Genomic DNA, 27,608 nt, shown 5'->3' on the forward strand with positions numbered 1-27,608 from the left:
TGAGGAACTTCATAGTGTCTTCCATCGTGGTTGCACATGTTTACATTCCCACTGACAGTGTGCAAGCGTTCTCTTTTTTTCCACAACCGTGCCAACACTTGTTTTAATTTGCATTTTCCTGGCGATTGGTGATGTTGAGCACCTTTTCATGTACCTGTTGACCTTCTGTATATCTTTGGAAAAATGTCTTTTCAAATCCTCCGCCCCATTTTAATTGGGTTTTTTTCTGCTGTTACATGAGTACTTTATATATTTTGGGTATTAGCCTCATATATTATTTGCAAATATTGTGTCCCATTCAGTGGGTTGCCTTTTCATTTTGTTGATGGTTTCCTTTGTTGTATGGAAACTTCTTAATTTGATGTAGTCCCACTTTTTTATTTTTACTTTCGTTGCCTTTGCTTTTGGTGTCAGAACCAGAGAATCCTTACCAAGACTGATGTGAAGGAGATTTCCTTGTAGGAGTTGCATGGTTTCAGGTCTTATTTAATCTGTTTTGAGTTAATTTTTGTGTGTAGTGTAAGGTAGTGGTCTGGTTTCATTCTCAATGTGGCAGTTCAGTTTTCCCAACATCGTTTATTGAAGCCTTTTTCCCCCTTTGTATAGTTTTCATTGCTTTGGCATAAATTGATCTACCATCTACGTGTGGGTTTATTTCTGGGCTCTCTCTTCTGTTCCATTGATCTGTGCATCTGTTTTAATACCAATACCATACTGTTTTAATTATAATAGCTTTGTATTATAGTTTGACATTAGAGCACGATGCCACCAGCTTTTTTCTAACTCAAGATTACTTTGGCTCTTTGGAATCTTCTGTGGTTCCATACACATTTTAAGATAGCTTGTTGTATTTCTGTGAAAAATGCCCTAGTTCAGCTGTCCCCACCCCCCACCCCCCCACCCAGACTTTATACACGTTCTTTGAACACTTTCTACCTTTGTCTCACTGATGAGTAAGGAAGGACCACAAGGGCAAGGGACTGTGGGTTTGCTCCATCCTTCCCTGTGCTGTGTCTTTATGGTCAGGGTTAGGTGGCTGACTTAACCAGGGAAATAACATGAGTAAGAAAGACAGGGCCCCTCAGTCATTCATGTTTCTTCAATTGCCTTATTTTTGCATTTGGCGGGTTTTGGTCTGGAAAGAAAACGTGGCCTTTCAGGGCTGTCAGTGTTCCCGCTTACTCAGTTACAGACAGAACATACTCAGCTGGTACTTGGCTTTAGTCTCGCTCAGCTTGCAGACATTGTGGGTCCACAAGAGTTCTGTGCTCATGGGCCATCGCAAACACCATGTGCTCATATGGGGCTGCAGGGGACCCCAGTGGACATGCCTGCCACCATGTTGGAGATCTCAGCTCTGCTTATCCCACCAGACTTCAGTTACAAAATATAAGTACAAAGATACATTTTTAACTAATGTCAAGATGGTGGTAGGATAGCCTTAAGCTAAGTGGCCCTTCTGAGTGTGGGCTCCTGTGTGACCACATGGGTTGCGTGTCCATGAAGTGGTAGTCCTGTCAGCTGCCTGTGAGCCTTGTATCATGGATTCACTTGGGTCTGTGCCAGGTTGACTGTTAGCAGGCTTAGAGGAGATGAACTGGGCAGGTCCTGTATTGGCAGCCCCATTCCAGGCCTGTGGGCCAAGAGTGCTTGGCTTGCCAGGCGCTGAAGGCAGCTGTCACTTCTTTGGGAAGCATGGTTTCTGGATGGGTTTCTAGGCAGTCATCACCAGGGCCGTTCATCAGCTCCGGTGCCATAAGCAAGGGGTGTACAAATCAGGCCTTAAACAGAGCTGCCTTCCTAGGTGCTTGTGGAATAAGAGACATGATTGAGAACTTTATTGGAAAGAGGCTAAGGGTTCAGAATTTGTGATTTTTTTTTAATTGAACTCTGGTGTTACCTCCTCCCACCTCTACTGTCACTTAGATTTCTTCCTCTACAGGCCATAATTGCCTGCTTTGGGAACATTTGTAAGCCTGTTGTCAGGAACTAGAAGTTCGGGCTTGCTCCTTGCAGCTCAACCTTTGTAATCAGGAGAGGTTCCATTATTGGTGCCTCGTGCTAGTTGTTCTGACGGTTTAGATGATAGCCGTTCTCTAACTTCAGCATGCGAAAAAACCACCTGCGAGCCTAGATTCCTGGACCCCGGCCCCCCAAATTTGAGGTGGCTGTGGTGTGCTCCCGAAGCAAGTCTACAACAGGTGATGCTGAGTGTATTGGAGAAACACTAATCTTGGTCTGTCAAGTCCTGTGATGGTATGGAGTTAAGAGGGTTCTCTGAGAACTACCTGAAGCATGATTTCTTTTTTCTTTTTTCTTTTTTTTTTTTTTTTTAGTAATTTTTAATGTTTATTTTTGAGAGAGAGAGTGAGAGAGAGCGAACTTGTGCACCCGTGCGAGGTGGGGGTGGGGCAGAGAGAGGGGTGCAGAGGATCCAAAGTGGGCTCTGTGCAGACAGCAGCGAGCCTGATACGGGACTCAGAGTCGTGAACCCCGAGCTCATGACCTGAGCTGAAGTCGGTTACTCAACCTACTGAGCCACCCAAGTGCCCCTGAAGCACAATTTCTTATCTGACTGGGCAGAGCTGGGGAGGAGACAGTGTTACGTAAGGAGGCAGCATGGCAGGGAACCTGGACTTTTCTTGGGAACCTGTGTGGCGGGCAATTGTTGCCCACCTGGACCTCCCTGCCTGGTCCCGGGAGCACAGCCTCGGCCAGGTGCAGCAGGAATGTGGCTCATTGAACGCAGGATAAAAGAAAGTGAAACTAATTTTGGGGGATGTTACTAGGTGTGGCTCTGTTCAGAAACGCTGTGTGCTTTTGTTTTCTTTTTTTTTCTTCAGGAAATGTTAATTTAATCCGCAGGGAGACAGGCAAATTTTCCTTTTCAAATGGATCTTCGGTGCTGGGGAGCTGCTGCACTGCTCCCTGTGGTATTAGTGGGCAAGAGTGAGCTGTGTCCGGTCATTAGCTGGGTTCCATTTAGATCATCATAATGCTCGGAGGTCAGCAGGATGAGGGGGGCGTAAACATAGGTGGTAGGAGGCCAAGTGACTGTCGTCTGATTTTTACACAGAAATAAGTCAGCCTGACATTTTGGTTAGTACGTTCTTGGGTAATACTGTCTACTATTAATATCTATTGTTTTTTGAGTGCTGGCTGCAGCCCTGCTGCTGAGCACTTCCGAGCATCTTCTCTTTACTCACAGAAATCCCTGGAGGCAGCTTTCCTCCCCCTCTCACCTCCATTTCAGGCAGGTGGAAAAGAGTACAGAGGCCTTCTAGATGGCTGAGGTGGGATTTTGAGTTGACTCATTATTCTAGCACTTACCCTTTATCTGAGGCTTACTTGGCTGGTGGAAGGCCTCTCTTTATTCCCAGTGCCTTGTCTTGCCTTGACTACCCTCACATTCATCTCAGCTGTTGATGAGAGCAGCCAGAGGTGGATCTGAACTTGATCATCTTCTCCAGGTTCTGCTGTGGGGCTTTCTTAGTAACAGAAGTTGTTGTTTACATTTGAATGCAAGTCAAGCCCTGATTCTTTGGGCTGGGTTTTTGGTTTGCTTTTTCTCTTTTTGTCCTTTGCTAGAAAAGGATCAGGGGTTATAGGGAAGTGATGGGCCTTGGCTTCCCTTTTCCTGCTTTTCAAGTGAGACTCTTGCTGCATGAATGTGTTCAGAGCAACTGTGATTGCAGACGCTGGAAGGGGCAGACCTGGGTTTTCCCTTCACGATTCCAGTTCTAATCTCAAGACCTTGGAACAGGAGCATCTGAATCCCGGATGACCTGTGGGGAATTGGGCTTGGAAATCCATTATCAACCCGGATTAACCATTTTGCAGGTCTCCCCTTTTTCATTAAAAAGCCTCACAGCCCCTTTGGTAGATCACTCTCTTCCGAGGTGGCAATATTTATTCTCCTTTTATTATATGCATGAAGAAAGGCACAGAAAGAGGACACAGTGCCGTTCTGAATAACCTGGCGGAAGTGGTGGCACTCAGATCCGACCAAGTTCTGGATTCCCACGTGGGTGCCTGGGCCTCGTCTCTGTGGACCTGGACAGGCAGGGCAGCTCTGGTCCAGTTCTCATCTCCGTTTTTCTGGCTCCCTGTCCTTCTTTCATTTTATTGGCAAGACACCCCTCACCACCGCCCCCCCCCTTTTTTTTTTCTTAAAAACCTCTTCCAAGAAAGTCTGGCTTTTGCTCTAAGTTTACGACCATAAATTTTGAGATGGTACACGTCACCCTCTTAATCTAATTGAGCCAGCACATCATTGTGAAGACATCATTTTATTTGGGGGTATTAGTTGCTATGGTTATTTGCTGAGACTAACAGAGTCTGTGTTCTCTCCATTGGAGTTTTGGAAACTGTGATCTGAGAATGACAGAGGTGTGCCTCCCTGTAGGGATAGCCAGTGTATACCCTGGCCATTAAAATAATTTTTTAAAGGCACAGAAAAAAGAGTTTGGGTGGAATTTCAGAGCTGGAATTTTTTAAAGCTAGAAGGGGCCTTAAAGATGACTGGTCATCCTTCTGGTTTTCAAAAGAGTTCTTTAAGGCTAAGATGTTAATTTACCTTCCTGAGGTTCATATGCGTTGCTCCTGGGTGAACAAGGACGCAGCCCATTTCTGACTTTTATCCTAGCATCTCTTTGTTTTGTGCAACAGTTGAAGTCCTTTCAAGGAATCCTTTCTTGCAGCATGTACTGAGGTCCTGGATATTCTAGGTGCTGGGCTGGAAGTTAGAAAGACACCGTGTTGTTTACTTTTAGGGTTTCTGTTGGAAATCCCCATCCTTGCCTCATAGAGTATGGAGCCTGGACCAGCAACGTCGGTATCACCTGGAAACATGTTCAAAATGCAGACTCCCAGGCCTACTGAATCACACTCAGCATTTTAACAAGATCACTCTGTCTTTGAGTGCACGTTAAAGGCTGAGAAGCTCTCCTCTAAGATGGTAGGACATTGTAGAAGCAAAAGCTAGTAAGTCTTGAGGCCCAAGCCAGGATCAGTTGCCCTCCCTCAGACCATTCGTCAGCTTTGTGTTGAGCATAATAGTAATGCAGTGGTGTTGAGCTTGAGGAAGCTCAGCATTCTCTGCCTGAGTTCTAGCTCTGCACCATCTGGACCCTCTGGTCCTTAAGTTCTATTGTGACCTGCTCTGTAGTTGCTGCCTGAGCAACTGTTCTGGGCTGAGGCCCGAGAGTGATGGGGCATGCTCACACTGGCTCCTGCAATGCAGTTCGTTCTGGGCACCTTCTCAGGAAGCCAGACACTTCAGGCTCGTGCGTCCTGTAAAGCCCACTTATCGTGGCTGTCCTGTTAGCATTCTGATTCCGTTCTACCTGGTACTGGCCTCCTCCCCCACTCAGTGGACACAAGGATTTCAGGATACTACTCTTAGCCTCAGTGCATTTAAGAGGTACCTCTTGAGCTTAGTAAATTTTGCAGGAAGCCCTGCACACCACCTTGAGTTACTGTTCAGATAAAATACAGCATGCTCTAGTCCAGGGTTTTTTTCTTTCCTTTTGTCTGCAGCAGATAAAAAGAAATTTTAACTTGGTAGGTATGTTAGACTTTTCTAAGCATCTGAGGAAAACCTTTAAGGACTCCAATGTATTTTTAGTAGCCTGATCATTAGGAGGAGGTGACAGGTTTACTGCACTACCGACAGTGGAGTGTTCCTGTGAAACCTTTCCTAAGCTAAAATAGGATAAAATGAAGAAGCAGTTACTATTAACTTAGGTGGGAAAACTCTAGTGCATCCCCAAGGCCCCCAAAATAACCTCTCTTAACGCTTTTCGATACTTTAGGACACATCTTGTTAATGGTGCACAAAATAAACCAAGATGAGGTGCAGAAGCTCACAGACACAGTTCAAAGCTGTGGCCACTCTAGTGCTCCGTGCGCACAGCTCACTGCAAAACAAACACTGAGTGCTATTTTCGCTTTCCATGGAGAAGCAAAAAAACTCTCTGGATTTCTTTGGGTTAGTGAAAGTAAGGACGGATGTCGATAGGTTGTTAAAGTGAAGTGGCATAACTCAAACTTTAGAAAAACAGGGGATGCCTGTATTTGATAAATTAATGTGGCAAAAATTCCTTAATTCTTTAGCTAAGATGCTCCTTTTGTTGATCACCTTGTCTCTAACCTGTGCTCAGCCTGTGCTTGTGGGAAGGAAAGAACCAGCATCCAAGGGCAACCGTGTGCTCTGCTCTTCGAATGTTGTTTTTCCTTCATTTTTAAAAAAAAATTTTAATGCTTATTTTTGAGAGACAGAGACATGGCACAAGTGGGGGAGGGGCAGAGAGAGAGGGAGACACAGAATCTGAAGCAGGCTCCAGGCTCTGAGCTGTCAGCACAGAGCCTGACGCGGGGCTCGAACCCACGAGCTGTGAGATCATGACCTGAGCTGAAGTCGGATGCTCAGCCAACTGAGCCACCCAGGCGCCTCTTCCCTTCATTTTTAATTCCCACAGCAGCCCTGTCAGGTACTTGTTCCCCTCATAGTGACATCAACTGTCAGAAAGGTTGAGTAATTTATGCCATCATAGAGCTGGTAATAGGCACATCCAGGGTTTGAATCCATGTTTGTGGATTCCATGCACTTCATACTCTTGTGAATTGCCCTTGACTGTGTGTGTGTGTGTGTGTGTGTGTGTGTGTGTGTGTGTGTGAGAGAGAGAGAGAGACAGAGAGAGAGAGAGAGACAGAGAGAGTGTGTGTGAGACATTTATATTTGAAGTCTATGGAAATACCCTTTCTTTTTTGCTCTTACACTTGATCAGTCCCTCTTAAAATGGGTTTCTTTGTTTAACCAAGCAAATCACCATTGTTTTCCTTGAGGGATTTTTCCTGTGCTGACCTGCTGTCTTGGAAGGTCTTGGGGCTTTATGTGAACATAATTGTTCTGAATCCAGTACCTCTATGTCCTTGTTCTGCTTTGTGTCAGGGCTGAGGGATTCACATTTGAGGCTGGGCTCTTTGGGGCTTGACTTTTTATCCTAGGTCTAATGCTGACTTAATCATTTAACATACTGGTCCTTGATTAGCAGATGTTTAGTAAGTGCCTGTTATATGACATTAAACTGGTCTGAAATTTCTTTGTACAAGATCAAGTGGTAGTACTTAAACTCGATGCTCCTAGTAGCTCATGTAGCACTTCAGAAATACAAATGTGTTTGTATTCATCATTGTATATAATTACGTGTATATGGTGATGATGCTACTGATGAGTCACAATCAGTTCTCAACTTGGAGTTTTTGGTAGGGAGTAGAGTTCCTCTGAATCCCTCATTCTCTCCTTATCTTCTGACTGCCCAGTGGTCTGTGCACCCAATGTCATGGTTGAGAGGTGTCATCTGTCACCTAGTCATTCCCTAAGGAGAAAACCCCTTGACTGTGGTTGTACACTCTTGGCAGTGAAGCAGGATGGGAAGTCAGAGTAGAGGTCCCAAAGCTGAGTTCGGGGCCAGCTCCTCAATGAAAGTTGTAACCAATGTTTGTTGACCTTGTCTCTCTTTATAAAAATATGGTTTCCATTTCTTGAGGGATGAAGTCTGAATTCCTTAGCTTGGCATTCCAGTCCTTCCATGTTTGGATTCTAATCTCTCTTCCTAGTCTTAGCTCTGTCCATGAGGCTGAACTGCCTGCTGTGTCTCCCTGGGTCCTCTTTGCTTCCTGTTGCTACTTCTAGAATACCTTCCCATGCCTGCTTACCGTGCCGTGTACCTCCTTTCATTTCTAAATAATACTGGACTCCTGAACTTTTAAGGCTCTCTTCAAAAGCTACTCCCTGTTCTTTTTTCCTGGGAGGACTCCTCCAATGGCCCCACCTGGAGTAATAGCCTGATTGCATATCTATAGCTGTTTTTTTCCCCCTACTCTGACTGCTGTAGCATGTTCTCCCTTAATTTGCAAGTTCATGTACAGCTGTCCTTCTCCCACACCCTCCTCCCGCAACGGCGGATATGTTCCAAGATCCCAGTGGATGTCTGAAACCACAGATCGTGCAGAAACCTATATAGACTGTTTTTATTTTCTGCACTTAAACTGCACATACATACTAATGATCAAGTTAGATTTATAGATTAGGCACAGTGAGATGTTTGCAACAATAATTAAAAGTACAACAGAGCAATTATAACAGTATACTGTAATAAAAGTTAAGTGAATGTGGTCTCTGTTTTAAAAAACATTTTACCGTATTCACCCTTCTTGGGATGATGTGAAATGATAAAATGCCTACGTGATGAGATGAGGTGAATGAGGTAGGCACTGTGACGCAGTGTAGTGTTAGGCTCCTACTGACTGTGTGATGTTAAGTCAGAGGGAGAGTCATCTGTTCTAGATTGGGGTTGATTGCAGTGACTGAAAGCACAGGTATATCTGTTCACAGATGAGGTCCTTCTAACTTGCAGTCTCCTAAAGGGTATGGAATGTATATGTATCACTTTTAGAATTTGAATACACTGATACCAGATTCTTAAATATTAGAGTCAGTTACACCTTGGAGTATTGTAGCTGAGAGTTTAGGAGTCAGAAGGACCAGGTTTCTCACACTACCACACGTTAGCTATGTGACCATGGCACATGATTTAATCTCTGAATCTGTTGCCCCATCTGCAAAATGGGACTCATAATTCCTACCTGTAGGATTATTGTAAGGATGAAATGAGTTAAAGTACTCAGTAGGTACATATAGTAAGTGCCCAATAAGTGAAGGCATCATGTATTAACAGTTACTGTGATGGAGGTGAAGGCAAGGTTGGAGCGCCATATTAATCTAAAAAGGATGTTTCCATGTAAATGGAATTGGAAATATTGTCTAGGAAGTGGTGAAGCCCCTTTCCTTCTATTGAATTTCATTTTTATTTTATTTTACTTTATTTTGAGAGAGCAGCGTGTTCATGCATGCAAGGGGGTGGGAGTGGGGAAGGTCCACACGGAGAGGGAGAGAGAATCTTAAGCAGGGTCCATACCCAGCGCAGAGCCCAACTAGGGCTTGATCCCATGACTGTGAGACCATGACCTGAACCTAAATCAAGAGTTGGGTGCTCAATCGACTGAGCCACCCAAGCGCCCCAGAATTTCATTTTTAAAATAACTCTGAGAATTTCATTAGCCTTAGTGCTCTGTTTGAAGAAACAAATTCTCCAGAGTCAGGGTTGGCTATGTCCTCATTTAGGTAACAGAATTTTAGGGGAATGGCCTCAGGAAAAGCACGCAAATGTATCATCAGAATGCACATGATGTGACATGTGGTGGTTGATATGGCTGGTGGGCATATCATCTTTTAGTGACAGAGTGGTTTTCTGAGTCTGCTCCAACCAGATTGGAAAAATGGAAGAGACATACTGGTAGTGACCTCATCCCTCTAGCCCTTCCCCTCCATGTCTCAGGCTTGAATGGATAAGAAGAACGCAGGTCCTCTGCATGTTTTGGGGCATTTCTTCCCCCGTGGAGGCCAGCGCTTCTCCCCGCATTGCTGATTGAGTGTCTACTGGACATTTCCCTTCTTGGGTGGGTGTCAGCAGGGCATGGTCTGTGCCCAGCACTACTTGTCAGGCTTTGTCATTTCTCCTTGGGTTATTAACACCTCTTCTCTGATATTGTCCACCGCCACCTAGTGGCCACAGGTAAGACTGCATCACAGAAACTAGATGAAAGCTGTGAGTGTGTTTTGTTCTACTGTAAGATTTGAACACCATCTCTCTTTTTGCTCCTGAAGTGCAGGGTTTCAGGCTGTAGAATGGTACCTCACAAAGGAACATGGTTTGTTTTCTTATAGTTAAGCAATGGCACTAGGTAGTTTCTGATTGGATGTGTTTTCCACTTTCCCAGGTATGGGGAAGGAGAGAAGGGTCTCCGGAACCCTTCCTTCATCTGTTTTAGCTCCAGGCTTGGGGAAAGGCTGGGGCTGAAAGGGCACACATGGCTGTGGCCCACACCTGGCATGTTTGTAGCTCATTGTTCCTGGTCTCTTGGTTTAGAGAAGGTTTTTGCTTCATGTCCTTGCTGGTGGTTCTGCAGCTCTGTGGGAATCTTCTTCAACAGAGAAGATGAGGGGAAGTGGTTCTATGTTAAGTAAGCATATTCCTATATATGCAAACTTCAGGCCGGCTTAACGAAGTTTGACGTTTATCCTATTATGTATCTAATCTTATTTTCACTTGCGAAGTATACAGCTGAGAATTTCACCTTTGATGAGTGCAGGGAACTAATGGAGTGTCCAACTTCCCCTCCCCCTTTGTTCTTCCTGTGACACCTGCTTTCAGCCAGGTGATGTGCTAGGTTCTGAGGTTGTCCTGGTGAGCATGAAGTGACAGGATCCTCACCCTGAAGGAATTTACTAGTTGGGGAGATACTAATCAGAGAGTCACCTGAACAATATAAAATTACTATGAAAAAACAGGTGCATAGGACTTAGGGTGAAGGTAAGGTGGGGTTTGGTCTAGTTACAGAAGTCAGGGCAGGCTTCTTGGAGGACTAAACTTTTCAGTTGAGGGCTGCAGGGATGAGTAGGGAGTTCCAGGAACTGGCAGAACCCAGAGAGGAAGTTGGGGGCCCAGGCCTTGCAAGGCTGGGAAGGATTTGCAAGATTTTGGGAAGGACTTTGGTCTTGGGTTTTAGAACTCTGGGAACCCATTGCAGGATTCACTATTGGAGCTGTCATGACTGGAGAGAGAACTGATTGGAGGGACAAAAGTGAGTGTGGGGGACCAGAGTGGAGGCATTTGTAGTTACCCAGGAAAATGGGGGCATTTGATGTAGACGTTTGTGAATGGTGACAGGGAGGAGTGTATAGAACAGACATGTTTAGGAGGTGAAACGGACACACTTGGGAAGGACACTGTGCTGCCAGGGATGACACGTGGGTGTGTGACTTTGACTTGTGTGGCAGGACAGATGGTGGTGCCCTTTGCCAAACTGGTGACACAGGAAGAGGCCCTTAGTTGGAGCGTAGGAGAGGAGAGAGAGTTTGATTTGGAGAGTGGGAAGTTTACCTGAGAATGTGAGTTGTGGGCAAAGCTGCCATCCTGAGGACTCATGTCCAGCTGTCAACCCTCTTATTTGGAGAACTCATACCCACCTGTGGGTCCTCTCAATTGGGGATCTCGCATGTTCCATCTGTAAGACACCTTCTGTTGCTGTGCCCGGCCAGATCAGTCCAGCCTGTCTTAAGGGCCGCCTTGTTCGGCCTTGTCTTAAGCACTTAATATGCATTTGCCAGGGAGCCACTCATGCATAGTTCTGGAATCATTCCAAATACAAGGCAATCAGGCATGGAGAGTAAGTGTAATTGGTTTTCAGAGAAGGGAGAGGTTAGGTAGGCCTGGGGACTTTGGTGTTTGCACTTTAAGCAGCCAAGAGGCCAGTCTTGTCACAAATACCGTGGCAGTTGGACTTCATTAACAGTAATCCGTTTCCAAATCCTGGGAGATGTGATTGAGGAGCAAAAATTTTATGGGTACTTATATACAGTTCTGGTAACTGGAGGTCAAAGAAAGGTGACAGATGCCCTGAAAGAAATATAATTCTACAATTACCTTGAGTCCTTCATTATGTGTGTGTACACATTATGTATTTGTGTGTGCGCCTGTATATTAAGTTTTACGCAAGGGGAAAATGGAAATGGCTTGACTTATGGTACTAATGGTAAAACTTGTGTAAATTAAGGTAGATCCTAACTTAAAAAATTATCAACCTTCTTTTACTGAAAAAAGAATTACAGTTAGGTTAAATTGTCTTAAAACTGTGCAGGTTAGTAACTGGGGAGGCAGAGAGCATGGCTTCTCCAGGATGAGAAGGGCTCTTCTCTCTGATCCCCTAGTAAGCAGACATCTTTGGGAGCTGTCTTTCAAGGCTCGGACTTCTAGCTGCTTCTGTGTCCCTTAGCTGCCTGGTCTCACTGAGGTGGAGGCAACTCAATTCTATAAGGCAAATACTTGTCCTCCCCAGCAGCTGCCAGTTACAACTTCTCTCTGCTCTGGCCAGCATTCTGCCTTTCTAGCAACAGATCTTTCTGCAGAGTAAATATTACTGACTTTTGCGCCTCGCTGTATTTTGGACTGAACATGAAACACTGGGGTTCTATGAGCAGGGTGTCATGAAGCTGGGCATGCACTCAACATCAGTACCAGCCTCTCTTGCTTCTCTGCTCTTCTTACTGGAATGTGCACGTTAGATTCTTGTTGCCTCAGAGTGAAGTCTCCAGAAATAAATCTCTCTGCAGCTACATGTCAAAGGTGATCGTCTGCATAAGATGCCATCAGTCGTTCTGGGTTGTAGACAAGAAGCACTGTGTTTTAGGTGTTCTTTTTGGTGTCCTCTCTGTTGTCCCCAGTAACAGTAGGGGTTTTATGTTAACAGGGTGAGGCATCATGGTGTATATGTGCTACAAAGATCTTAGCACGCACGAGCTTAGAGAGACCCAGATCCCCACCTTAGAGCTCTTTGCTGTTAGGTCACTCTTTTAACTTACCTGAGTTCTCAACATCACGTAGTCAGGCTTCGCTTCCCTAGGTTCTGTCATTGCACGATTCGCTTAGTAGGGAACAATAGCCCAGCCTTGCCTAGAACTGAAACTTACGGCGTACAGAGTGCCTGTGCAGTGCGCCTCCCTGGGGCTCCTGATAAGCTGGTGGGTTAGGTGGGGCCGACAGCTTCTGTCAGATAAGGGACTATGAAGTTAGGCCTAGCCCAGAGTTAGTTACCTGTCTAGGAAATAGTGGAGCTGAAATTTGAGCCCAGGAGCTAGGTAAGATTGGGGTGAGGGCAAGAGGCTGATCAGCCTACAACCAGGACCCCGAGCGAGAAAGCCTCAAGGGGAGATTCCAAAGAAAGCTTGAGCTGCTGTTGCAAAGACTAGGGAGTATGCTGAATAAACAAAACACCAGGTGTTTCCCTGCACTTTGACCGAAAGATTTGTCTCTTAGGCACAAATCCTTCAGGCCCAATGGTGACTTCCTTTTCAGATTCCAGTAATTGGGATTTTTTTAGTCTACCTAACTGTGCTCACTGGTCTGTAACCAGTATTGCCTCTGGAGCAGTACTCATTACCTAATTCTTCCATCAGCGAGAGACACGTCCTTACCAGCTCTGTGGGTGTCCCATGCGGCTTCTCAGGTTTGTGTCGTGGCAGGGTGTGCTGTGTGTCACTCGACAATGAAATAAGGTTACTTTCTGGTCAGAAGCTAACAGGCCCTGCTATAGCTTAGATGGGTCCTCCTGTGAAAAAGGCCCCACAAAGGCCCTGTTGTGCATTATTAGCTGCTCCTTGATCCTCATTGGTAGCTGCCCCTGACGGTACAGCTTCTCAGGTGTGTGTTGGGAGGTTTCCCAAGCCTGGCTTACATTTTGGCTTATTTCCACTTTGTTTAGATGCTTCTCCAGTTTGAGTCTTTCTTGCCTCCTGGGGAGGCACAGAGGATTGTTAGGTGGATAGAGAAGCTATTCTGTTCTTACTCTTTGCGCAGGCCTTTCTTTGTGAATTCTGTTCTGGAGAACATTCTAATTACGGTGTGACTGAGCACAGCCATGTTCACGTTCTTGGCATGATACTCTTCGGCCTTCCTGGGGGGCTTTGTCTTCTGTTCTGAAAGATGATTCTGCCTTTTTCTCATCCTGCCTGCCTGTGGCCTCGTGTCTTTGCTCCCCACAGCGTTCTGACTTTCAGATGCATCTGTTTCTTTCCTGACTTGCCAGGGAGTGATTGGCATTCTTAGGGATATCCTCAGCTTGGGTCTGCCAGGTTTAACAGATGCCCGATTCCTCTGCTGGCATCTCTGCACTTTTTGCCAAAGACCATTCCATTAAAGTGACTGGACCAGGGAGAGACTGGAGACTATTGGCTGTTGGCTCCTGTGTTCTCCTTCTCCACTTCAAGTGTTGTCTTCTTTTGGTGTAGAGCTGAGGGCCTTCCTTGCACAAGCCGCAGCTGTCTTGGGATTCGTGTCACCGGAGCCCATGGGAGGACGGTCTCGGAGCAGGAGCTCCTGCTGTCCAGGTGGTCAAAGCCTGAGCCCCAGACCTGAGAAGAGCCCGACTGCTCAGCCAGCCTCTTGTACTCACTTCTAGCGCTTGGAATAAGCTCTGGGATTGGTGAGCTGCACACGGGTGGTGGAGTTTATGTACTGCCCTCCACGTGCATACAGTATTCACGCACTGAGCAGGATGCACTGGCAGGTGCACCAGGGAAACCAGCAAAACCAAAAGATGGAGGAAAAAACAACCACCCATGACCCCTAACTTGAAGGAACAGGTCCAGGAACTAAACAAGACAAGGATGATTCCATTAGGTGATGTTGGTCTGTGAAGCCAGAGCCGTCCCAGCCTCCTCCCCGTATCTCATTAAAGCCAGTCCGTGTTGCCAGTTGTGCCTCATATTTCCCTCCTCTGGGAATTTGAACATAATACCATTTCCCCTTCAATAAGGGAAACATCTATGAGGGTCATTTGAATGATTAGCCTAATGTGCAGGAAGGCTGCCTGTGGAATTAAGTTAAGCGCATTTGGACTGAGCAGCTGTGTCTGTCAGGCCACTTAAAGGTACCTGGGTGCTTTTATACCCTTAACAGAAGCTGAGGGTTCAGGAGGGATCATTGGCTTTTGATACCGTCTTAAATGGAAGCTTATTTTTTAAATTTGACAAGGATTTCCAAGAGCTTTCTTTACAGAGAACATATGTGGGGTGTGTTTTTAACCCCAACTCAAAACATTGCCAGGGCTTTGTTCTTGTGGCAGCGGGGAATGTGGTGACCCAGGAAAATGGTTCAGGTGGAAATTGGTCAGGCTGGCCGGTCACTCTCCCCGTGAGGGGAACTGCGAGGGTTGTGAGAACTCGGCGTCACTTGTGCCTGGGTCACAATAAGGAGTCCAGGAGCTCCTGGGTGGCGGGGGCTGGGCCCGCCTCGCCCTTCCTTCCAGCTCCCTACCTGATGTCGGGATGTGGGAGGTCCGTGGCTGAGCTCACCCACGGGATGATGGATGCTGATGTCTGCTCTGACCCACACTGCCTCCTGACACCTCTTTAGGCAAGTGGATTCCCGCCAGGACCAGTGTCCACGACGAGACTCAGTGTGTGGCTGGAGGAGTTAGATCTGGAAGCAGAATGGTTAAAGCAGTGTTAACACAAGTATGAATTTGTCAAGCCAATCACAATTTCACGTTAGAAACAGCTGTTCAGCGTTTTGGAACTTAGATTCTTTTGTGTTTGAAATTGCCTCAGGAGCAAATCGAGCTGCTGCATGAAGTAGAACGACTAAAAAGTGCAGCACATGAGAACATCAGTTTATGTCCGTAATTCATATTTTCTCTCTTTCTTGCTAGATCTATCTTCAGCGAAGAGGAAATTTGCTGATTCCTTAAATGAATTTAAATTCCAGTGCATAGGAGATGCAGAAACAGATGATGAAATGTGTATAGGTAAGTCTGAACCGTGTGTGTAAGAAAGGTCACGGTTTACCATAACTGTCTGTGTCCTTGCTGAGCCTTTTTCCTGTGAGAGGAAGTGTCTAAGTGTCACGAATCAAGAAGCCCATACCAACAGTGGTGAGGACAGAGTGAAGTGAGGGTCGGAGGTCAAGGGGCCTGTTCATCCCAAGTGGCGAACTAGGCCCCTTGTGCAGGGGAAAAATCATGCATGGGTACCCTGGAGTTGGCATCTCAGGCAGAGTGGTCAAGGTGTTGGCAAGATGTCTGTGGATGAGAGGAGATCTGTTCTGGGACCACCCTGCCCCATGCACCCCTCTGGCTGAGAAGAGGGCCGGGGTGTTGTGGGGCGCGGGGCAGGGGGGCAGGCCTGAGCTTGGGACTGATCTACAGTTGCTGCCTGCTCCTGGGCTGAGGGTGGTGGGGCTTGCTGACGCTGGCTCCCGCAACACGGTTCCTTCTGGCCACCTTCTGTTGTTTCTGTTGAGGTGCCACGTGCTGTGGCGAGCAAAGCTAAAATCCTCTCTCCGCCCAGTTCTTAAAGGCCTGATCCTTCTGTTTTCATCGCACATGGACTGACCCACACCCTCCCATCCCGCCATCTCCTCTCCCATTCCTTAACCAGAGGCTGAGGGTGGGGTTAGTGTTGATTACCATGCTGTGCGCAGATGATTTGCAATGTCAAGATGTCTGTCTTTGGCAGGGCCTAGTCACTGTACTTGACTCTTCTTACATTGGGCGTCTTGGTTAGTTCCATGGAGTGAGCAAGGATTGAGAGAGTTAAACTGAAAAAAGTTGTCAAATGCTTATTGAATCCCCTGTTGTCACGCAGAGTGCCACGATCTGGGCATGAGCAAAGGCAGTTGGGACAATAGATGAGAGCAGTGAAAATGCATCATTGTAGTAACTGCTGAATACATGGGTACTTTTCCCAAGACTCCACCTTTGTCCTGAATATCCTCAGGGCTGTTGCACCTAATGCCTGTCCCCTTTGGGAATAATTCTGGTGAAGGAGACTCTCTACGTCTGACCACCACGTTGCACACTGCATTGTATTGATAAGTAGCTTGAAGACTCAGGAGGAGGAATCCAGGGAGAAACCGGAGATGTGGTTTCCATTGTGAGCTACACTGGTGTAGTTCGGGTGCCAGAGGAAAGGTTGGTTTCTGACGCAGCCCCACAACCAAGGTTGAAGGGGTCACATCCTGGGCAGGAAATCCTTCAACTCCTAAGCGGAACTCTGCCCCTTCCAGCCGAGAGTCTGGGAGCCAGCCAGCATCTCATCAGTCCTGGGTAGTGTCAGGAACAGGCAGGTTTTTGAAGGAAATCCTTTCCTAGCTAGAGTGCCAGGTGAAATTAACCTGCGTTCAGGGGTCATCCTGGATGGTTAATGATGAAAAGATAAGGGGAGAGCCTTGGGAAGCAATTGACTTTAGGATTCTGCATGTGCCAAGGGATTTCATTCCATAACATACTAACTGTACCTGGAAAGGCTCCCAAAGGCCCATTTGTCTATGTCCCTTTCATGGCACTTTCTCTTTTCCAGCAAAGTCTTTGCAGGAGTTTGCCACTGTCCTCAGGAATCTTGAAGATGAACGGATACGGATGGTGAGTATGGCCAGGCTGCTCTTCGTCCCATACAGTGTGGTCATGTCAGCCTTTCATACATGTCAGGGGATTACTGTGGGCAACTTAGGACCACGTTGTTGAACTCCCAAAGATTGACTGTAAGGTGTACCTGTAAGGTATGACTTATGGGTGGATCTTTTGAATTATTTAACTTTGGGAGGCCTTCCATTCCCATGGGCAGGGTGGGAACGAAGGTGTCACACTCTGCCCCCCTCCACACCCCCCGATTCTCATCTTAATAAATGTATCCAAGAGCTCCTGAAGGGCAGGGGTCACTCCTTCACTTCTTATTCTGAAACACCTAACCCAGTGTCTGCCCTATAGTATGCACCGAGTAAATGGGCACTAACTAAATGATAGCAATCACAAGAGGTTCTACAAAGGGGGCACTGTGCAAACTGAAGAATCAAATGCTGATCTTTAGGTTCTTAAGAGATACCTTCTGTATTCTAAATTATTCTGATAGATAACAGATAACACATCCGTGAAAAGTTCTTTTGCATCCTCTTTGTGTCAGTAAGATATCAAGAATGAAGCCTGAACCTAAATCCCCCTGCTGGCCTCATGGCAGTTGGTCCCTAGGGGGACTTGGCCCTAAGCGGTGGTGCTCCAGAGTTCCAGGGAAGAGTCTGTCAACTTTTTCCCTCTCTTCCCATGCTAAAACTGATCATTTGAGACTAAGCCTGTCTTCATCTGCTTAGACTGCCAGAACAAAATATAGGCTGGATGGTTTTTACAGCAAATATTCATTTCTCATAGTTGTGGAGACTGGGTAGTCAAAGATCAAGGAACCAACTGATTTGGTTCCTGGTGAGGACCTTTTCCCTGGCTGGCCCTTGGCCACCTTCTTGCCATATCCTTAAATACCAGAGAGTGGCCGTTACATCTTTTCTTACAAGGCCACTAATCCCATTGTGAGGACTCCACTTTTATGACCTAATTACTTCCAAAGGCTCCATTTCCAGATACTGTCATCCTGGGAGTTTTAAATGATAAACTGCGGCATATTGTATTTTTACGACTTTATTCAAAGAAAAATTGGCTCAAACGGGGCAGCACCAAACTGGATATGTTTAGGGACCCTCCACTGGCAGGAAGTATAAGGGAAAGACTTTTATAGCGAACAAATGGAAGTAGCAAGTTAATTATTTGATTGGCCATAGCTTAAGCTTTTGTCTTACTTGGGAATGCCTAATTGGTCTTCCATTTCTTAGCCTTGAGAGATTTACGCTCTTGGGGTTTGGTTTGCTTATGTAGGCTGTTATAACATTAGAGCCACCTACTCTAATGGCCTCTTTGTTTATCTTTGTTTAATTAATTTCACAGAGGTCAGGGCTTCGCCATATAAATTTTGAGGAGATGTTATTCAGTTCATAGCCTTGACCAAGATGTTGTGTATGCACGCATTTTTAATTTTAACCTGCATGATGACTCTGTGAGGTGGTATCTATATCATCCCATTGTCTAGATGAAGATACTGAGGTTTTGAATGGTTAATTAACATGCACAAGGTCACGTAGTTAAAAAGTGTCACAGTTTGGATTCAAACGCAAATTTGTGTTATACTGAAGAATGTGGGAATTTCTTTGAAACTCCCCACAGAGCGGAAGTTCTCACCTTCTGCCCTGGACAGAGAGACATTGTTGACTTTGATGGCCCATTTTTGGGTGCTTGCATCAGAATCAGGAGGCTGGTAGCTGCAGCAAGGTTGGTGGTGGGTGGAGGCAGGGGAAAGCTTGTGTGTTTGTGCACGTGCTACTGCCTGAGAAAGGGAAGTGATTCTTTTGAGTCTGATTCTTGGCCGAGTCAGTATTTGTGGGTGGGGGGTGTGGTGAGCAGATCTCGATGAATACCCTGCAGATTGCTATGGCCTGTGGTAAGGGAACAATGACTGGATTATACTCTTCAGCTTGCCTCTGCAATTTTATTATTAATGTCTGTGAACTGAGTTTTCTGCCATGTGCATCCGAGTATCTGGCCATCTCAGGCCCCTTCCCTACCTCCTTATCCTGGGACAGCCTCATCAATTCACCTCAGCTTCCCAAAGCCACACCTCTCTGCAAAGACTTCTCTGACTCTCTGGGATATTTGGCCATCCTTTGTATTTTCGTAGTATCTGGTTCATGTATCTGATTCTCCACTGTGTCTGATAATCACTGCATGTGTCTGTCCCATAGTAAATGTGAGTTCTTGAAGAGCATAGATTGGGCTTCTGTGTCATGAGTATCAGTGCAGTGCTTAGACTGGAGTGGAAATAACACAGTCGTAGAATCTTAGACCCAGAACAACCTTATTTCTCACTATATCTGTAGTCTTTCGTTGGCCAGATGGGAATACTGAGGTCTTGTGAAGTCTGATAGCAAGCAGTAGAAGGAATGGGGCAAGGTCTTGGGCGTCCTGTTTCCCAGGTGTAGTTCGTGCTTTCGTGTGTGTGTGTGTGGGGGGGGGGGGAGGGGGGTGCTTCTCCTTAAGGCTAGATTCTCAGCTGTGGATGCCCATTGGAACAACTCTGCCTGGGACAGAGTACAGAGATTCTGATTTCATTGGCTTGAGATACAGCCTGGACGTTGGGATTTTTGTTGTTGTTAAGTTTACTTTTTCTTGAAAAAATGTAACTTACTGTCAAGTGTATGCTAACTTGTGCTCTTGGCTCAAGTGTATGCTAACTTGGCTCAGCACACCCCTGTGAGTTTTGGAGACTTGCACTTGATTTGTGGAAGATTTAAATGAGGGAGCCCATTAAGCAACATCAAATAATAATAAAAAGCAAACAAGTTAAACATTGCAACCCTCATGTTAAAATGCTCTCTTCTGAGGTAAGTGCTCTCAAAATTGAGAAAAAAAAGGCAAATGGCAGTAAATTTGGAGACCTGCCACCTTTTATCCCTCACATCGCTTACTTAATTCTTGGCTGTGTCCATCTATGGCTTCTGGCATTTACTCTATTGGTTTCATTGTGATGGATGCACATGTGATTTAGGAAAATAATCCTTTGTTGGGACAAGATTCCTGAAATAATTAGTTGAGCGACGAGTAAGCAGTGAATGACTTAAAAGGAAAGATTGTAAAATATTTTGCTGCCTTCGAACAGACCATGGAATCTTCGAGCTGGAACAATCTAGCCTACTCATTTTGCACATTAGGAAATGAGAGCCCAGAGAGGTTAAATGCTTCGCCTGTGGTCACACAGTTGGCAGCCAGTCAAGAAATCATTCATTGATTTAGTCAATGAAAAATATTTGAGTGCTCCTTCGTTTCAGCACTCTTCTGTGTTTGGAGGAGAATGGCGGGCAAGTGAGCATTTGCAAGATGGTGTGTGTGTGTGTGTGTGTGTACTGATAAATTAGAAAACTTTAGCTGGCTTATGTCTTCTGAAGAAAACACTTGGTGAGGTAGTGAGAAGTTTGCTTTGGAATATGCTGGTGATCAGGAAAGGCCTCCCTAAAGAGGTGACCTTTAGGCCAAAACCTGAATTAGAATAAGAAATGAGTTGTCCACAAGAGAATTCAGGGATCCAGCGTCTGAGGAAATGGCTAACTGCCAAAACTTGGAAGTGGAACAAGTTTTGTTGCATTTGAGGTGCCTTGGGGTGATGGTATTGTTGTGTGCAGGACCTGATGGGATGAGTGCTTGGGGTGAAGGTGAGAGGCAGCCGTGGCCTGGAGGCACAAATGTCCTGATCCTAGTCCAGTACTGGTAGGAATACACAAAGTCCGGCTTAGAAGGTGTTCATGCCACTGCATGTCCACAGGTGTTTCTTGTTTTTAACCTAGACTCAATGTTGATATGTCTAAAATATATCTACTTAAATGTAACTTGGTCAATTGGCCTTTACAAGAAGTCACTTAAGGCTGAAATTAAATCCTGCCCTGTCACCAGCTCCCCTCTGCCTTCATGTGGTTGCTTACCTTTTTAGAGGTCCTCACTGTAAAGAGTGAGTCACACACGGGAAGAATTCCGTGTTTGGAGATGATGACTAGATTTTGATCTGACGTGCTTTCAGTTCACGTATCGTGAACAGTCAACACCTGCACAGTGTTGCTTACTGAAATTTTAAAGTGAGACACGGAAGGAATTCTTAACTGATCATTGCTTTTGTGTTTACGTGTCCCCCCCCCCCAACTCCCCTGCTCTGTTCCTCTCCTCACCAGATTGAGAATGCCAGCGAGGTGCTCATCACTCCCTTGGAGAAGTTTCGAAAGGAGCAGATTGGGGCTGCCAAGGTGAGAATTACACAAACTTTGTTTTTGGATTTTAGGGCAGCCTTGTTTTTGGATTTTATAGCGGCTCATCTGTTATTCCCAAGTGTCTGAAGTAAGACTGAGTGTGGTCAAACCCCAGAGCAGTCATTGTAGCATTTTGTTACCTAATTGGTTTGTGCTAGTTCATAAATCATGCAAAGGTAGAAACCGTGCCTCCTTGTGTTAGTAGATACATCTGTGCTTGGACAACGGGGAATTGTGCTTACTGTGGACACCCAGGACTCAGAGCCTAGACTGGGTTGCAGATGGGGCCCTGAAGGGGTGGGGAGGGACACAGCTCATTTTTGCTAGTGTTTGAAAATGGGCCGTTTGTTGCTAGATCTTGACATTTTTCAAGAGAAAGTGAAAAGTCATGGTTTTCTTTGAAATTTCCTAGTTTAAAAAAGTACATCTTTTACATTGTGCAGGTCAAAAAGCAGGACTGCTTCAACTCCTAGGTCCCAGTTTGTTAGCTCTGATGGCGAAGGACTGCAGCTAAAATTTGGCTGATTCTGTCAGTCCCTGAGAAGACTGTAAAGAAAATCTTGTTCATTTTTATTTTTTATTTATTATTGTTATTTTTTTTAATGTTTATTCATTTTTGAGAGACAGAGTATGCGTGGGGAAGGGGCAGAGTAAGAGGGAGACACAGAATCCGAAGCAGGCTCCAGGCTCTGAGCTGTCAGCACATAGCCCGACGCGGGGCCCAAACCCACGAATGGCGAGATCATGACCTGAGCCGAAGTCGGATGTTCAACCGACTGAGCCACCCAGGCGCCCCTTGTTCATTTTTAAAAGGTAGATTCTCCCGGGTTCCCCTGCCCTGTGAGAAATCACCAGGAAATCCTAGCTAGTTTGACCTTCAGTAGAGTGTTAGAGGCCACCTGCAGGGAAAGTGTTTTCACTGGAATCAATGAAAGCAAAAGGATTTTTGACATTTTCTTCCTGTTTTTCTGGAACTGTGAATCCTTCAGCTGGCGCCACCTGCAGGGAGCTTTGGGCAACATCACTCACCTACTAGCATGCTTAGATTTTTACTCAGTCGTGAAATGGCCTTGAGAAGTAGGTGCCTGTATGTGGGAGAAAGATAACTGAAATACAACAAAGTGGGATCTGTCTCCTCACCCCACCTTCCCACCTAAGCACATCTGCTTCTGAAAACGAATATGATGAGGGTCTGCAAAGAAAATGTGCCGTTCAGTCAGGGTTCTTCAGAGGGATGGTTGACTGTAGTTTGAAGGACAGACCATAGCAAAGATTTTTCTTCCAGTTCTAAGTCACTTTCTACTAGTTTTATCCTTTACATTTATGAAGATTAGAGCTCATGGGTTTTGTATCAGAGATTATGGAATATATAATTCAAAGGGAGTCTAATTCCACTAAGATTTTGAGTTTGCCATGAGTGTCTCTCCCTGGGTTCTCGTGTGTAGGCTCAGGGACCTTCACTTTAGTGGCCTTGGGACTTGTACTTCCTGTTCATGATAATAGATGGCGGTGGTTCTGGACGTTCTGAAGAGCTTTGAGACAGCAGCAGAGCAGACAGATCGCTTTATCGAGTTCTCTTTCCAAGAATCTTTTTAGCCTTCTCACTCTGGCCTCTGCCCTCAGCCCTGCCTCCGGGGTTCCTGAAAGCCCCTGGTTGGCATAGAGGAGGAGCAGGATTCTGAGTGGACTACTCTTGGGTAATACCAGTGATCTTAATGATAGCAGCAGGTACTTTTCCAGAAGTGCGGTAGAGGTGGGGCTGTAGATGGTGAGAAATAGGAGAATAAAAGAATTCAAATAAAATCATAGCTCATCAAAACATGTTGCCTCTCACGTACTCTAATCTCTCCTTCTTAATAAACAGTGTAATGCCATTGGGGATGATTTCCCCTCCCTCTCCTTTGGTCATTTCTTTTTTTCATACACATACATTTATATCCTAGGATTGTGTACCTTTAAGAGAAAGCAAAGAAACAAACTCTTTACCAGGCAGTTTTGGGAGCAGACTGAAGAATACCTAAGAGCCAGCCAGGGCTCCTGAGCGGCCAAGTGGAAGTTTCTGAACTCTGCCTCTGTGGGGCTAAAATTACCCTTTCTCCCCATTCTGGTGCTGCTTCGGTTGCTGTAACAACCTGTTGCTACTTTGCAAGAAGCAGAATTTAGTGTTGGATGTGAAGGCTGCCAGGGAGGAGGACTCCTGGGCATTCTGCTGCAGAGGTAGCTGGCCTGCAGCAGGTCATGACCCTGAGCTTGGCATAACCTTGACCCTATGTTTAGAATTCTGAGTTTGGGGGAGTTTGTTTTTCTGCCAGCCGAGGTGCATTTGGAGCGCTGGGCACTGCAGTGAAAGTAAAACAGAAGTTAGAGAGCAATGGTGAAGAGTGGGCCCTAACCTCACTGATGCCATTGGCATGTCAACTTGGGGAGTAGCTGAACCTCTTCATACCCATTTCCCGATCTGTAGAATGGAGACAGTGATAATAGTTACCTCCTACAGTTCTTAGGAGGAAGACAAGCGAATGCAGGTAAGCGCTCAGAACAGTGCCTGTCGTATAGTCCTTTGATGTTCGCTGTTAGATTCAGTACACACAGTTCATTAATTAAAAAAAAAAAATACATGAGCACTTACTCTGTGCCTGGCCCCAGGATGATGGAGAGCAAGTGTAGACGTACTGTGCTCATGGTGTGACTAGAGAGAACGACATGAAACAAAAAGCTAATAAATAAACATAATTCCTAATTGCGGTAGGTGCCATGAAGCCTTACCTTCATGGGACAGCAGGGCATGGGAAGCAAGTGGTGTTCTTCATAAGGAAGAGGTATGTTCAGATGATGAGTCTGATGAGTGCCATTACCACCATGGCTACTGTGATCACTGCCGCCATCATCATCTTTACTGAATTTTATTGTGCACTTTCTGTCTGCTGGGCCCTCTGCTAAGCACTGTCTATGGTTAATCTCATTTTATCCTAATAGGTCAATGAGGAGGTGGCTGTTTTTATTCCTTTTTTGTTAGACAGCCTCTGAATTGAAAGAGGAAACCTGAACCTGAGCCCCCATCAGTTTATAGATGAGGGAACCCAGTTTTGGAGGGGGGCAGTGATTTGTTTAGAGTCAGTCCATGAGAAGTTGGGAATAACTTACAGGATTCTAACTCTGTCTTTTCTCCATTAGGCCACTGACAGTAGGTTCCCTGGAAGGCAAGCACTGCCTCCTACCTGAGTCAGTCATGAATACCACTCTTCCATCTTAAGAGTGTTATCTAAATCTTTGTAGAGTTACTCCCTGACTGTCCTGTTGCTGTTTTTTTCAGGACAGAAACTGCTTCCCTTTCTCTTTAGCTCTGGCTGTCTTCTTGAACATGGAATGCGGCAGCTTGAATTGCCAAAAAGTCACAGAATGCTGGTGACTCATGTTCCCTGGCCTTTTCTCACCTCTGGCCAGCTGGGCTAGCCCAGCACAGGGTTCTCCTTGTGGGGCTTTCTGACAGGTTGCTGGAGTGGATCTGCAAGCATAAGTGGAATGGGAGCCCCAGGTCAAAGTTGCCGGTTTCTACAAAGGAAAGAGTTGCTTGAGTCAATGTGTAGCCTGTACCCTTCCTCAAATTTGAAGGAGTAGTATCTCCCCAGGCTTTTTCCTCTCTTGCTTCTGCATGTTGAGTTGTTCTTAGGTATAAGTAGTCTTTCAAGCAAAATTCAGATTTGTAGAGGTGGATACATGGCCGCTAAAAAGGGTATGTGATGACTGCCTGCTTTGAGAGGCTTAGAATCTCGCTTTTGACCAGATAAATAGTGTTCTGACATGGCCTGGGATTTCCGGGGCTTCAGGTGGGAGCTTCTTGGTGATTTCTGTCACCTGTCCCACTTAGGCTTGCCCAGTGTTCTGCCCAGAGCATTGGTACTGCTCTTGTGCTCTAGAAGCCTCCACCCTGTCCCTCATATGATTAGCAGGTCTTAGCTCACATTCTTGAGGAACCTGTCTGTGAACTGAGTGCACCTTATTTCCTTCATAGCACTTGTTGCAGTCTATAATTAAGCTATTTCTATGTTTTCTGGTTGATTGTCCTTCTATTTGAACATTCCCCCTATGAGGCTTGGGACCACTTCTACTTTGTATTTCCAGTGGCTTCAGGCGTCTGACACAGAGTGATTGCTTCTTCTATCTTTGTGGAATGAATGGAGATGTCTCTGCATTTCCTTACCTGGCTGCAAAAGTTTTTCTACTCTTGGAGCCCTTGGAGTTGCAAAAAAATACTTGGTTTAGGTTCTGCCTGAGTAAGGAGTAAGAATAATGCGCTTAGTGAAGTTGATCCTGTCTTCAAGCCAGTGTCAGCCTTTTCCAGCCCCCTTGCTTGCCATCCCCCCCCAGCCCCCCAGAAAGTGGAAGGAAGAGAGACTGCCCGTGAACATGTGTCTCAAGTGCGGTTGAAGGGTGGGCTTTGGAGGCAGCCTGCCCTGACCTCGGATCCCAGCTCTGTCACTATGACTTTGTACAAGTTAACCTCCATTTATCTAAGTTTTCTTCTCCGTAAAATGGGAGATAAAAGTAGAATCTTAGTGACTCACTGATTTGGTGGGAAGGCAGGGATTATGTGTGTTATGATATTTATATTATTTTTCATTTTGAAAGTTATTAATGTAGGCAAATAAAAATTTCCCAAATGGAGGGAGAAAATCACCCATTATCCCATTTCCTTAACTTGATTATTTTCGTTTATCTTTCCATCTAATCTTTGTCTGTAGGTAGATACATTCTATGTAGGATGCACCAAGTTCATATCATGATACTAATACTTTCCCTTACATTATGAGCAGCTTGCCATATGACCACCTAGCCTTCCTAGTTCCATTTACTGGATGTCCCACCCTTTAATTATCTGAAACCCTGTATTTGGGCAGTGATGTGCTTTTGCTTTTTTGTTTGTTTTTATAACTGATGCTGCTGTGAACACATTTGTTGTCTTTGTTTTCATTTGAATTCCTCTTCAGTTCAGAGACCCACATGTGTTCAGTATTGTGCCCAGAAATATTTAGGTCTATATATTAAGTACTTTTTGACTGCTGTTAAAGCTGAATCTGCCCTTACCCTAGATTGGTCCGATTTAAGCTTTAAGTAGGTCTTACTGCTTTGGGATTAGCTTCATAGGTAACTTTGCTCCTTTATTTGGCCTTGAACATCCTTTGAATTAGAAATTAGAGATTTCTCTTTCACGGTTGAACTTCTTAGAAAGTGGAGTCCTGGCTTTGCCACTATTAAATGCTGGTATTTACCTTGTCTCTGGCATTGTGTTCTGTGATAGACATTCATACCCGTCGGTCTGTGTTGATGGAGGGTTGGCTTGACTTAATGTGCATTATTTGAAGAGAAGGAAGAGATGGGTAGTTGGCTGTTCTGGGTCTGAAGGAATGGTGACCTATGGAATTGAGTCGGCAGGTGTTGACAAGGTTGCTTTTATTCCTGCAATGTTTTACTCTTTCCCTCCTCTCTTCTTTTTGCCAGGAAGCCAAAAAGAAGTATGACAAGGAGACAGAAAAGTATTGTGGCGTCTTAGAAAAACACTTGAATTTGTCTTCTAAGAAGAAAGAATCTCAGCTTCAGGAGGTAAGAAACTTCACTAATATCCTGAACAAGGTGTTTAATTTCTATGTGTTGCTGTAGAATATGTGCCCGTTCCTCCTTGCCAGAAAATCCTAGGGTTTGAAGTGGCCTCAGAAACCAGGAGCTTGACCCCAATCCCTCATCAGATGCCTAATGCCTGGATTCCCTTTGTATCTTCACATCCACAACACTCCTTTTGTGGCTGTCCAACCTACCAGGTGGGTGGGGGCACATACTGCTGGTCAACGTCACTCACCTCCTTGTGGGGCAGCCGTGAGCACTGAAGTGTACTTCTTCCTTTCAAACTGAAATGTGCTTCTTCCTTTCAAACTGAAATTTTCCTGTTTGTCTCACCCCTTACCTTTGTTCTGTACCCTATTGCTTTACTTTTTGACTTCCTGCCTTGTTATCACTGATTTGAAAAGTCAGTATCTGAAACACTTTTTTCTTCCTCCAATATTATTGTTATTATTTTTTAAAAAAATATTTCCATTGGTACTTCACAGCAGTCTTCCTTCTCTTTCTTTGTTTCTTTGTTTCTCTCTCTCTCTCTCTCTCTCTCTCTCTCTCTCTCTCTCTCTTTTTCTTTAAGCAGGATTTTATTGTCATTCATATGTTTTACGCTTTGGTAACTTTGTTTCACAAGAGATAAATTATCTGGCCTGCCCTAGGACTTTCTGGATTGGCATGAAGAGTAATTCACTTGGAAAGATAAGTTAACTT

General features: G+C 45.3%; 1 protein-coding gene across 1 annotated transcript in view; it reads left to right on the forward strand.

Moving 5' to 3' along the window:
• The window catches only part of ARHGAP26 (Rho GTPase activating protein 26), a 381,404-nt gene that overhangs the window by 89,325 nt on the left and 264,471 nt on the right, over positions 1-27,608 (forward strand). The window contains exons 2-5 of the mRNA XM_030320395.1: positions 15,331-15,426; positions 16,979-17,040; positions 21,213-21,284; positions 26,787-26,888. Coding sequence (XP_030176255.1) covers positions 15,331-15,426; positions 16,979-17,040; positions 21,213-21,284; positions 26,787-26,888 — 332 coding nt within the window. The remainder of the gene's footprint in view (positions 1-15,330; positions 15,427-16,978; positions 17,041-21,212; positions 21,285-26,786; positions 26,889-27,608) is intronic.

The sequence above is a fragment of the Lynx canadensis genome, chromosome A1 (assembly GCF_007474595.2).
Source record: "Lynx canadensis isolate LIC74 chromosome A1, mLynCan4.pri.v2, whole genome shotgun sequence".
NCBI lineage: Eukaryota > Metazoa > Chordata > Mammalia > Carnivora > Felidae > Lynx > Lynx canadensis.